Source organism: Camarhynchus parvulus, chromosome 6 (genome assembly GCF_901933205.1).
Source record: "Camarhynchus parvulus chromosome 6, STF_HiC, whole genome shotgun sequence".
NCBI lineage: Eukaryota > Metazoa > Chordata > Aves > Passeriformes > Thraupidae > Camarhynchus > Camarhynchus parvulus.
In genome coordinates this window covers 6888836-6902212 of record NC_044576.1, presented here as the reverse complement: position 1 = coordinate 6902212, position 13377 = coordinate 6888836, and the positions used below count along the sequence as shown (strand labels likewise).

The window sequence follows — 13377 nt, the reverse complement described above, 5'->3', positions numbered from 1 at the left end:
AGGTTTCCTCTCAAACACCAGGCACACACAGACTGCATAAACAATATCTCTATCTCCACACACTGAAAGAGAGCCTAGACATGAATGTTCTCCAACAGCTGAGCTCCATGTTATCATGGAGCATCAACAATGCTACATGGCAAAAGTCAACAGCAACCCCCCCTCTTGATGTCAGCTAGGACAGAATTACTTCTGCAAGCTATTTTTACTGACAAGCATGTTTAATAACCAAGACTGAAATTCTTCAAGACTGAAATTTAACACGTGTTGGGAGAGTACTTTTACAATGGGACCAGATACAAAGCTCAGGGACCAGTGGGAGCCTTGGAAATAACCTCAGCTGGTTTTGCTCAGGAGAGCTGATCATGCAGGAGTCGTGAGAGTGAGCACAGAGCTGCTGCTGCCACAGAAACCTTGGCAGAGAGCAGGATTTTCTCTAACCTGTAATGCTACATAGGAGTCGAAGGCTGGGAGTCGTGTCGCCTTTGTACCCATTGGTTACTCCTTCTCCTGATGGAGGTGGCACAGGAATTGTCATGGTTATTGGCTTATGGAATTTCCTTCTTCTTGGCTCCACAGTGACAATGGGACTGAATGTTGCTTTGTTTCCAAGGATTTTTTTGACAATCTCTTCTGGAACTGGTTGAGCCTGTCAACATGGGGAACATACTTAGACTAGAGCGACAAACTGTTTATAGACATGCAGAATTATTTTCTAAATGATAATTCGATTTTCTTTATATTTTCTGTAGAATTTCTTTTCCCCCCAGGAAACCTTCCCAAGGGTGATTATTAGTGAAATTCATGTTTAGTTTTTATTCAACAACTTACTCCTGATTTCCTAAATGCTACATGGTAGAGCTACACTATAAATCTCAGAAGGTTCCCTGCAGTATTTGCTGAGAGTTTTTCAGAGCATGTTTGGTTTTGCTCTTAATTTACAGTGATTAATAACATTACATACAATTTCAAAATGCAAAACCAGGCCTATTTTGCACTTGAGAAGTGAGGACTAGACACTGTCTCCTGGAGGTGACAGACAATTCTTACATCTCTGCCAAACACAGATTCATGCTCTTGAGGAACACTGAATTTCAACTGACCTCTGTACTCAGTGCTTCCTGTGATTTATTAGAAAGAAATACTTGTTTGGGTCAAAATCACAAAGAATGCATGAAGTTACAAAAGACTTAGAAGTAAATTTCACATTTTCTACAGTCAAAAGTGACAGACATGGTAATGGGAGTTTGCATCCATTTGCTTTTTTATTTTAATTTTTTTAAACTTTCAAGTCTGTTTCAATCAGGCTGACCCATGACTTGCTATAATTCAAATTGCAGAGTGCACTGATATGCAGAGAACATGCAGCTACACTGCAGCCTCAGCAGTCACAGCACTGCATGCAGAGCTGTCATACTCCCCTCACACTGGAGAGCTCTGGGAAGGCAACTGCATAACCAGAGCAGCACAACTTCCATTTTCTCAAGATTAATCAGCTTGAGTTGTGAAATATCTTTAACAGAAATGTTTCAGTGTGAATTTTGAGCACTGCAATTCAAACCAGCATCTCTTTTCATGAACCCATCAGACTTTTCATACTTTTAAGGGAATTTTAAGTGATAACTAGCTGAACTCAAAGATGCCTCCTATTCCTACAGAATATTTCTTCACTTTCTGTGCAGTTAAAGTAGAATTTAAGCTATATGCTCTTCCCAGATTTCACTCCTACACAAAATCTTCCCAGACTTCACCCCTAGAAATGCCACTGGTGAATGTCCTAAGACACAGCAGATGTACATAGGAGGTTTTTGACCCACTAACAGCTGGCAAACAGCTGCATGTAATCCCTACCAAACACATTCCCATGGCAGAGGGCAGCTCAGTGACCCTGTTCACAAGCTGCTGCTTTGCCACAGCAGACAGGGACTGCACAGTGGCTGCAGAGTTGCTGGGGCTGTGATGGCTCCAGGTCTTCGCTTCCCTCTCTCCATTCCTGGGATGCTAAGCAATGACCATGGAGGTGATCCAAGGGGAACTGGGCTTGTGCCACAGGGAGGAGGACTGTGAGTGTGCCCAGGCAGACTCGTGCCAACTCAGAGCTCAGGTGTGAAGAAGCTCCTTGTCAGAACCCACTGCTAAGGAGCAGTGTAAGCTCCTGGAAGCTCTGTGGTTTCCAGTCTCATGCACTCAGACAAGGGCACTGAGAGAAGCTACTCTGAAGCAGCTTTACCTGGAGCCCCACGCGGATCCTCTTGGTCAGAGCGCCCTCGGGGAAGGCGGCCTGGACCCGTGGCACCGTGGTGCTGCTCAGCACGCCGCCCTCGGGCCCGATCTGGTTGCTCTCCTGCTTGATCCGGGAAACCACCGCGAAGTACTGGGGGAAATCCTTGGTGACGATCCTGCAGATCCGCTTCTTCTCCAGCTCCTCCACGCTGTCCAGCTCTGTGGGCACAGACAGGTCAAACGTTCAGGCATCCCCTGCCCAGCTTCATCCCACACACATCTAGGCCTTTGAATAAGCCTTAAAATGCCCAAGCAGATTGGGAGGTTTATTATTTATTTACTACAGCAGTAAAACAAAAAAGCCATTCAGTGCTATCAATTATCAAGCTTTGTTTTTTGTGTGAACTTGTGTATAATCTTGACAATGAGGGCCAACTGCAATAGGCAAAAAGACTTGCTAGGACACCTAAATAGTCAGGTATAGAATCCTTTGAACCCCTCGGGGAAATCCCTAGGTGTGACAGTCTCAGCAGCTGCCACAGAATGACAGGTTTGTCACACGGCATAGAAGTCTAAGAAGAGCTGAAGGAGACAGTCAAGTTTCTTCCCTCTCTTGTTTCTATCTGGTCTTTCAGAGCATAGCTCCATATTATTCCCAGCCTCTTTCCCCATATAGTTCTGACATAAAGAAAACCACAGGAGATCACAGTCAGTCCACGACCTATCTCCCTTCCTGCCAGGTGTGCAATCCAGAGCTTGGCCACCTGAGGCACTTGAGACAGTTATTGCCCAGACTGGCATCCAAAAAATCCTGACCAGACACCGAGCTCTCCATGAAACTGTGGAAGCAACAGAGCTGTCTCCCAGCACCACCAGTGAACCAAGAGCAAGCTTCCCTTCCCCATCAAGATTCCAGCCATGTGGTTATCTGTCCCAAAACAACTCCAGTGTGCCCCTCAGTTCCTAGAGAACCTTAATGCATTCTCAGATACAACTGAAACAAAGTCAGGTCATTGACCATGATTGCTCTCAGCCACATTCCCAGTTTGTAGGGTCACCAGGGCTCAGAAGGGTGCATAGAGTACCTATTCCTATCAATTAGTTCAGCACACGACATAGTTTTCCCCATATATGCACTGGGGAAAACTCTGTGATACAACAAAAATATAATGACTTTTGCAACTATATGCGTGTATATATATATATTTATCTTTGCATTGGTGCCCCAAATGCATTGGTGAAATCCCTGTGATATAAACATCATACACAAATGGAGATAATTATATAACTGTCATGCATTGTACATCCTTGTAATTTCTAGCACTTGGCCTTTTTATCTATTGTAATTGGATTTTATTGCAGCAATCCACAAATTTCAGCACTTATTTTCCTCCTTAAAAAGGGATTTTCTAAGCCAAAGTTTGTTCCTCAAAAGATGACATTTTCATCAGATTCAGCAAGAGAAAGCAGGAAGACCAGAAATAATACTAAGACAAAAGACACTTGTAAAATACTTTTTGTGACTGAGACATTTTTGTCCTCTAAATATGTAAGTTCAATTACAATTCCAAAAGAATTAGAATGTAAATTTGGTAAAATGTCAGTTTTCCATTTCAAAACATTCAGCAGATAATTTGGATTAATCTCACAGTGTTGCTGTGGATCACATGTACCTACCAGAAGTGGATAATTTCTTATCATAATGCCAGCTTCCATTTACTTTGACTCAGAGATTGATATCTGAAGCCCTCTAATGAATTAGTCACTCTGCCTGCAGCCTCTGGAAGCAACAGCTTGTGCAGGAGACAGACTGGATTCCTAAACTCCCAGGCAGGTATCATCTTGACTGGTAAATCCTCATCATCTCCTGTTTGTTGCTAGAGAAAAAACCCACTGTAAAATGCTCACAGAGGTGCAGGATAATTAAAATTCTCCTGAAGTGGAAAAATAGTGATTTGTACAAGAACATGTCAAAGTCCTTTGAGCCTGGCAGGCACTCTCCTTCAGAGGAGGGAGATGGGAAGAGTGGCAGAGCAACAGTCAGGCATGGAGAGGAGTTGGACTATATATAGGGAGGTTAGGTTTGGATAATACATATGTAAGCTTCTGTATGAAGTTGCCCTCTAACAGAAAAAAAAGAAAAAAAGGATGATAAGCAATCAAACCATCTCTCTCTCACTGCCCTGAGAAATGCAGTGTTAGCATGACAGAATTAATGAAACAGGGAAAACTAGTCCTGGGAGAGGTCACGTTTCCCAAACACACCTCATGCATTTTACAGAGGGAGATATCATCATTACTATTTCCCTCAGCTGCTGACACTTCATTCCTGGGCAGAGTGTTTCAATGATAAACCTTGAAGCATTTTTTGGTTAGGTGGCTGGGTTTTGGAGGGAACGGGGTTTTAGCCACAGAGTAGTATGCTGTGCAGCCCATCATGCAGATAGGGATAGCAAAGCATGGAGAGGCAAAGCAGAAAGGTTATTGGCAGAACTGGGAAGAATCTCCCAATGCCACTGTCTCCCAGGCTTGTGCTCACAGCCCAAGAACTCTCAGAGCCACCCAGCTCTAGTGAGTCAAGAGAAAGGTATGGTGAATATAATGTGTGCAGAAGTCTTCTCCTGCCACCCATGTGTGTGGTACATTTATCCTGCAATGGTTTGGTGCCTGATCTTCCACAGGGGTGGTGGAGGAGAGAGGAGATGGACAGAAGGGGAGGAGGCAGGAAAAGAACATCAGTCAGTGCACGCTGCCACACGAACATTAAGGCTCCAGGACTGGACAAGAGAAACCCAGCCATGTCCTCCAAGGTCAAGAGGGACCTCACACACGCTGTCTCAGGTCAAGGAAAGCAATCACACCAGTTCTCTCTGGTGAGAGGCAGTTGTGGATCAAATTCATCCACCTCTAATACCTTTCTTTTTTTACTTTCAGATAAGGTAACACAGAGCAATAATCTCCTGACTCAAAATAGAGCAAGACAAGTCACAGAACACCTGGCAGTTTCACGAGCTTCAAGGCGTCTTTGTGTGGATCTGGTTTCCCTTGCCAGGGCCTCAGAAGAATTTTGCTAGCACTGAAAAAGCAAATCTCACCTGACTGAACAGCTCTCCGAGTTGTGCAGCCCTCCCTCAGTCCTGGCTGGAGCAGAGCTGACCCTGTCACGGTGCCCAGACTGCAGGGTGGGGTGAGCACAGGATCCCAGTTCTCCCCCCACAGAGCTGTGCCCATTCAGGAGTTGCTGCACTCAAAGCACAGCATGCACCACATGGCCAAAATTCCAGGAGGGAGATGGAGGCAGGGAGAGCACATGGCAAGGGGCAAGGAAAACTGAGGGAAGGAAGATGCTGGTAACCAGACCCACCGTCCCAGCCTCAGTGTTTCACACACACAACCAGTCACTCCCAGTGCCACAAGGATGTTTCACCCTCAAATAAGGCAATGTCCTTTATGGCGATTTTTGTGTGGTCTTTGATCCTGCCATTCACAGAGTACAGTTTAACAGCAATATGTTTAAAAACTTTTCTTGGAAAGGTGGCAAAATCACTGCAGAGTGACTTATGGTGGTATTTTAAACTTCAGGCATAAACAAGGTCAGACTCTGGTTTGATCTGTCGATTCAGTTATGTAAAAACTCCTGCTTCCCATCTGAAACCACACTGTGCAGCTGCAAGCTTACTGCAGCCCCAAGCATTTGCATTTCTTGGCTCACTCCCTAGTTTGCAAATAACTTTTAGAAGATTAGCTACCCCAGTGTGTGCATTTGTGCCCACAATTTGTCTACAGGTACCTCTAAAGGGTGAAGGAATGTTAAAAGCAAACAGAAGTTATCTATAAAAGGAGCTTGTCTGAAAACATGATGTATTTGCCAATTACAAGGCAGAGAGCTTCTTCCTAAAAAAATAATAAATTCCAAAAATACATATATTTTATTTGATTCAAGTATAAATAAATGTAATATGGCCAGGAGCTGTGAATTGCTACCCTTGTGTTTGGAACCACAGTCCTCCTACTCCTAAAAATGCCAAGTTCCCTATATTTGCCTAAGTACAGGACCGCCTTTAAAATAAAACCTATTTAAGCAGAAACCTGACTGCACCAAAAATCCAGGCTCTTTACATCATGGTTCGCTGTTCTCTCCTGATAATAACCCAAAAGTCCTGCTGTTATTTGATGGTGCCCCAGCCCTGGAGCAGTGCCTCCTGCCCGGGATTCTCTGGGGTCTAGGACGAGGTTTCCCAGCAGATGGTGCTGCTCCCAGCACAGAGCAGGCTTCTGCTCTGTGACTGAGGCATGTCCTTGCTCTCATCCCTGCATGCAGAATTATTTCCTAAATGATAATTCTATTTTCTTTATATTTTCTGTAGAATTTCTTTTCCCCCCAGGAAACCTTCCCAAGGGTGATTATTAGTGAAATTCATGTTTAGTTTTTATTCAACAACTTACTCCTGATTTCCTAAATGCTAAATGGTAGAGCTACACTATAAATCTCAGAAGGTTCCCTGCAGTATTTGCTGAGAGGTTTTCAGAGCATGTTTGGTTTTGTTCTTAAGGGGGAGAGCAAAACAGGAACAACCAAACAGAGCAGTAAACTGAATGGCTAAAACTCAGTGTATTAAGGAGCTGCAATAAAGGTCTGATTGCCCTCCTGCACTACAGGGAAGGAAAGGACTTGTGATCACAGCAGTTTTGACAGAGAAGCTGCTTTTAACAGGAAATGGGCACTCCTGCAGCACCTCCTGGCACTTAGAGATGATTATGCAGATGAGTTTTCTTGCAAAGACACACTAAATTTCTCTAAATGACTATGTGGCTGCTTTTTATTTAAATTAAAGCTTGCTTCTGCCTCCAGAGTTCATACCTGGAATAAAACTTCTTCCAAAGTTATGTCTTCTCAGATGCAAGATACTCCCCCTGAGCCAAGTCTGACTGTGGTATTTTGTAACAAAACACCAAAAGTTCAGATGAAAAAAAAAGGCCAACTCACTCAAGTCTACAAATTTGTAATTTTTTGGTCATTGCTTGGAAGACCTTTTACATTGCAAAGGTGTCATTTAGCTATGGTGGAATTTTACCAAAACCCTTGCACTATTTTAATGCATGGTGGTTTTCTTTTTTTTAATTTTGCTTTCCTAGCTAGAGAAGGATTAAGCCAAAACAAACTGAACAAATAATCACTACAGTGAATGTGCCCACAGTACTTTTCTCATTTTCCTCTCACAAATGATTGCCTGGATTTGTGGAAGCCATTCCTGAGGTTTGGCTTTTAAGGTGTCAAATATTTTCACTCCAACAGAATAATGTCCATCATACTTTGGGTGATTATTTGGCTGCACTTATACCCACCAACCTCAAACAGCAGTTCCCCAGAAGGAAAGAGCCACCTGAAACCCTCAGTAGATCAGAAAGTTGTCCTGGGGCTCCATATTGTGAAGTTTATTATTTTAGGCTCTAAGTACTGATGGCCTCATACCCACCCCTCTCAAAGTGTTTTTATTTGTTGAGCTCATCTCTGTAAATTGTCAATTTATCCATATGTGAGCTCTTCCATAAGTCCTGAAAGCTGCAGCACTTCAGAACAATATTTCTGTGCCCAGATTTCCCATCCCCAAATCAAACTAAGCTCAGTTAGAGAAGCACATGAAGCAAATAAGCAAGCTGCTGATCAGTGCTGACCACCTCACCCCTGTCAAGGCACCACTGCTTCACCCAAATAGCAAATCATCACTTCTGATCCCATGCCAATGTGCAGAGAAGGAGGGGCAGTGGTGAGATTTTTCTTTTTCAAAGGGTGGAACTACTGCATTCAATCCTGCAGCAATCATAATTCCCCAAACCATACTATCCTGGACCATGTCCACCTCTTGCCTGTTCCACTGCTCTTAGGTACTCTTCAGTGATGAGGTTTATTTTATTTTTCCAAACCCACTGGCAAAACATTTGCACTGTTTCTGCCCTCCTGTCTGGTTGGTTCTATTTACATTTATTTTGAAATAAATAGCTACAATAGATCCTCATGAAGCAAGCAGATCTTTGCTGTTGCTTTGTGTTTGTACCAGCTCAGGTGCAGTTCAAATACTACAAAGTGAAGCCTTTCCTGTTGCCCCCACTCCCAGAAGATCAGGAAATTGGTAAAAATGCTGTATTTCAGATGCCCAGGGAGACCCTCATAGCAGCACAACTCCAACATTCCCAAGGCATGCCTTTTGCTGAGGCTCATCAAACAAGGAGAAGCCAAAATCAAAGGCAGAGCTGCCCCAGAGATACTCCCTAGAGCTGCCATCCACAGCCTCTTCATTTCCTTCACCTGCTTGTGCTGACAATGAAAGGACTTTCCTGCAGCCTGTACCCACACTATGACTTTCTGTAGGATATCCAGGGAAAATCCCGTGGATAAACCCTTCCACAAAACCAAAGTTCACACCACAAACTGTTTCATTCACACTCAGATGCAAAGAGCTCGAGCAATGGTTTATCAGCACGAGGATTGAAAAATGCTTGCTAGGAAAACAAAGCAGTGGTGCCAAGGGATCACAGCCTGGCTTTGCCCACGATTTGTATTCAGGAACCATCTGTGACAGCATCTTCTGATGGATTTGTACAGCTGGGTGCCCTCATCTTGAGGGACTCTCACACCAACAGAAATGCTCAAGCAAAACAAGGGAGCCAGACTTCCCAGATGGGCATCAGGAAGGCAGGCTGTGCACTTGTGGGAGGCAATCTCCAACACCACCATTCGAAATAAGAATGCTCTAGGGGCCAAGCTCTGTGTCCATGGGAAGGCCCCATAGAGCTGCTATTTACACTTCACTCTTGGGTTGCAATGACCTTCCCGTGGCCCTGCCTGAGCAGCACAGACACGTGTGCCCCCAGCTGGGTGTTATCCTCAAATTCATGCTGGAAAGCAACTGTGCAAACTCTGCTTAAGCTTGGCAGGACTTCAGACCAAAATTCACCACTCATTCCAGGATGTCTCCAGGCCACTGCAGAACAGTTTCTCCTTACACTCTTTCCATCAGTTTAATATGGAACACACACTGTATTCCCTGAAGTCAGACATCCCCTGTACTGTTTTATTTTAGTTTGCTTTAGTCAGCCCATGTTAGCAAGCCTGCACAAAGGCAAGGCCAAAGCTTTGAGAAAATATTTACCTTCATCCATGCCATTAAGTATTTCAGTTAAATCTTCATGTTTGCTGTCATACTGGTGCTCCTTCCACGTTTCACCGTTCTCACTCCGGAGGACGATCAGCTCTCGTTCCTTGCCTCGCATTGATCCAAAATGTGGGATTTCCACTATGACAGGGCTAGGGAAAAAGGAACCATGTTATTTTTAACCCTATATTTCCTCACTGCCCTCAATTTGCTATGAGTCCTTAAGAAAACTAGTCATTTTTATAGTAAACACTGCTACGGTAAAAATGCTTTTAAAATTGCCAAAGCTGCACAATCCTTTATGATTTAAACTATATTAATGGACAAATCAAAACTGCTAATATATAGCTTGTTTTTAGTGCAAATCTTTTTAAATATCTGCCTCCCTGAAAAAAATAGTGACAACTTTTAGTAAGGAGAGTTCTCCTTGCTCATTTATCCCAGGGTGTAGGTGATCCAACCTGCCTCCAGCACACACAGCACTGCTGACTTTTAACTGGAATTAGCAGAGTCAAAGTTTGGATTTGGCTCAGAGAGTTTGAAGGGACAAAGTCAGTTCAGAAGCAGTCTATCCCAGTGCATGCAACAGCCACTGACTGTAACAGGAATCATGCATTTATGCAGATTTTGAACTTCAAACTAAGTCCCATAGTTTTCAAAGCTCTCCCTGGCTCTCTGTTGATGCAGCTCCTGTGAAATAAAAGAGACTGTTTTTCTTTAGCTTCACTTTCTGCCCAGCATCACAGCTGCAACCTCTGCACAGCAAACATCACAGGGGAATCGTTAGATCCTTTCAGAATGGACTTCTCTGGGTTGATCAACATCACAACCACATTTATATTAGTTACTGTCAAACATTTTGGGGGGAAGGAAAGGGAATGAGAAGGTGGTTAATAATACACCTATGTCACCAGACAATGTACCTTCAACAGAGGACTGCAAGTGCATTACTGAACAGTTTGTATGAACAACCAACAGAAACCACCATTCACTTCATGTGCCATTCCTCAACAAAACAGACACTGTTGCCAAACACTTCACAGGCAGGATATGCATTTTAAAGTATGCTAAGACAAACCGACTGAAATCACACAGTAAGTGAACATTTATGGATTATGCAGCTTTAAGACATTTAAATAGACAGTATCATCATTTTCCTACAGAGGTTGTAAAGGGTTTAACTGCTTTGTAACAACTTGGTTAAAAGCAGTGTCACATGATGGGAGAAGGGTGCAGCATTTCTGTGGCACTGTACATCTGCCAGGTGTTGGGTGCATTAACCAACCCATCACTTGAGCATGAAATCACAACAGCCATCATGGGGAAAAAACAAACTAGCTTGAGGCCCAGTTTGCACATTAAATTCCCAGAGAGAAGAGTTAGTATTTTTTTCCCCATGAAACTAATAAAAATAGTTTAATTAATATATATTTTAGACGCTTTTAGGAACACCCAGTCTATTTTTCAAGTCTGAAGTCCTTTAACAAAAAAACAAGAACGTAGCTGCTCTCTCCCATTGTGCACAGCAAGAAAATACCAAAAATTCAAGTACATTGCTTAAGATATTCACTCTCTAGTTCAAAAAGAGCACAAGCTGAAAACTAAGGCTGTAGTACAATCTTTGCAGGCTAATATTTCAGATACTGTCTCTGTAAATATTTAGAAACTACACAATTTTGTGCATGACACTTAACAAGAATACTCAGTGAGAAGGTATTGAACAGGTTTGGAACACCAAACACTCACCAATATTTTGAAAACCTAATGCAATGTGGTTTGAAAACAACAGTCAAAAACATATGGAAACATCCTTACACGTTTAGACTATACACAGCAGTCCCTTTGGGTAGCATACTTGGCTTTTTAAATTTATTTTAACAAGATGCCTCTTGCAGGTTGCAAAGATTAGTATTTCTCCAATCTTGCTGAATCAAGTCATTCACTTGATAACATTTTTTTCTGAATAATCTTTCATAAGTAATGGACTTTATGCGATCACATTTTACAAATGCTCTTCCCAAAACAGTCTCACTCGAGGCCTGTAAATACCTTCTCTACCACAGGGTTGAACTTAAAGGACTGCCACTGTGTATTAAAATGTATTTAATGCAGTAGAAACACTTCGAATTTAAAAAATTACAAAAGCACGGAAGTTATGAAAGCAGAATGCTGGCAGTGAATTTTACATGCCTATAAGCACAAGGTAGTAGCAGAGCTATATTAAATCAAGCCACTATGATTTTCTTTCAGTGACAGAAATCAACTGAAAGTTTTAGGAAACTTAAAGAAAATAATGGGATTAACAAAAAATTGGAAACAAAAGAAAAACTGTAGACATTCTGTATCTTTTCCGTACATATCCTACCCAATAAATTTTGTTCCTTGTGGACCAAGCTGCAGGATTCGGCTAACCATGCTCTCACCCTCATTTAGAGGGGGAGGACTTTTAGGAAGATGCAGTTTACTGAATAACATCCATGCAGCAGGAAGAGAAACGAGAAGGGGAAATTAGGAACAAGCTGTCATTCCCGACAGAACCAGCAGTTTATACCAGGGTGCCACTCACAGTAATGAACAAAATTTATAATTAGGGAAAAAAAAAAGGCCACATCATAGTGGATTGTTTCCCCTGTTTTAAGCTTTAAAAATAGTCAGTTCCTAGCACTGGTACTGCTTGTACCACCACTCCACAGCAGGTGCTCCACCATCACTCCAAGTGGTTTTGCTCCACAAGATGGAGACAGGCAGCTCCCAACAACTCCAGAGGGAGCTGTGCACATGTTGGGAACAGAGCTCAGTATCTGGGTCCCTGGGGGTGTCTCCAGACAATTCCCTGTGATAGTGCTGTTTCTGTAAGTACTCTACAAGCAAGAGAGTCAAAACCTGCTCTGAGTTTTCAGTGTGTGACTCCTCCTGACTTCCAAGGCAGGGTTGCATGAGTAGATGGGGGTGGGACCTGGCCTTCCCATGGCCTTCCTTACCTTCACCTCCATCCTGCAGTCATCAAAGAGGCAAAACTCTTCTTAAAATGCAAGGGTTCTTTAGAGAAGGAATGGCAGGTTGGCATTTTTTAATATTTTAAGCTAAGCAGCCTGTGCTACATGCTCAGATGAGGTAGAGTCAACGTTTAACTACTCAGATCCACAGGATAAAGGGAACGAAAGGTGCGACACGAGCACGAACAATTAAACTCACAGAAGAACTCACCCTAAGAACTGTGCCCCTGCTGGCCCCATCTCTACAAGCCGACTTGCCAATCCTTCTCCTTCGACCATGGGAGGCGGGCTGGCCAGCTTGTGCCTCTTGACCAGGCGGCAGGTGATGCGCGTGGGCGCCGTGCACTTCCGCGGCGGGATGATGATCCGCATGCCATGGTGCCGGCTGCCCCTCATGGAGCCCCCGCGGGCATCCACCATGAAACTAACCAGGAAACTGCACCAAAATAAAGGACACACTTCAGTGAAAGGCGTCTCGAAACAAGCAGAAGATCAGCAAAAAGTCAGCAGACACAGACTTCAAAACATTAGGAAAGTCATCCCGATCCCAGCTAAACTAAGAAGAACATGAAGATCCTTTTAAAATTTGTACTTGCATGTGAACTACTGGTTATCAAAGCACGAATTGCTAAAGCTCTAGCAACATCATGGTGAAATGACCATGTTCTACCGGGCAATTTGGATTAAAAGTGTACACAAGAAGTGTATTAGTAGTGGTTTGTTAGAATTTTAAAACATTCCTTTGTTGCTGTTAGCTCTATTGTCCACAAATGAGAGCAATTAGCCTCACATGCATAAAGCAACCAGACAGTGTAGAAAAAGGAGAATCAAAAATGCTTATTATTTTAGGAACCTCAGCCCTTAAAACTTCCCCATTGTCTCATTTGCAAATACTCTTGATGGCTGCCAGTGCAAGTGCCAGCACCATGGGTGAGAGTCCAGACTACAAGGGCTGCCACTGATGGGGAAGAGAAGTGATGACTACCAAGTACATAACTTCCTTT

The 13377-nt window shown here is 43.2% G+C and overlaps 1 protein-coding gene across 29 annotated transcripts in view; it reads right to left on the bottom strand.

Annotated features, from left to right (window-relative positions):
* ANK3 (ankyrin 3) overlaps nucleotides 1-13377 on the bottom strand; it is a 284651-nt gene that overhangs the window by 43230 nt on the left and 228044 nt on the right. For all 29 annotated transcript variants that reach the window (XM_030950841.1, XM_030950832.1, XM_030950843.1 and 26 more), the window contains 4 exons: nucleotides 12585-12809; nucleotides 9375-9529; nucleotides 2231-2442; nucleotides 442-649 (listed from right to left, as the gene is read on the bottom strand). In XM_030950841.1, coding sequence (XP_030806701.1) covers nucleotides 442-649; nucleotides 2231-2442; nucleotides 9375-9529; nucleotides 12585-12809 — 800 coding nt within the window. The remainder of the gene's footprint in view (nucleotides 1-441; nucleotides 650-2230; nucleotides 2443-9374; nucleotides 9530-12584; nucleotides 12810-13377) is intronic.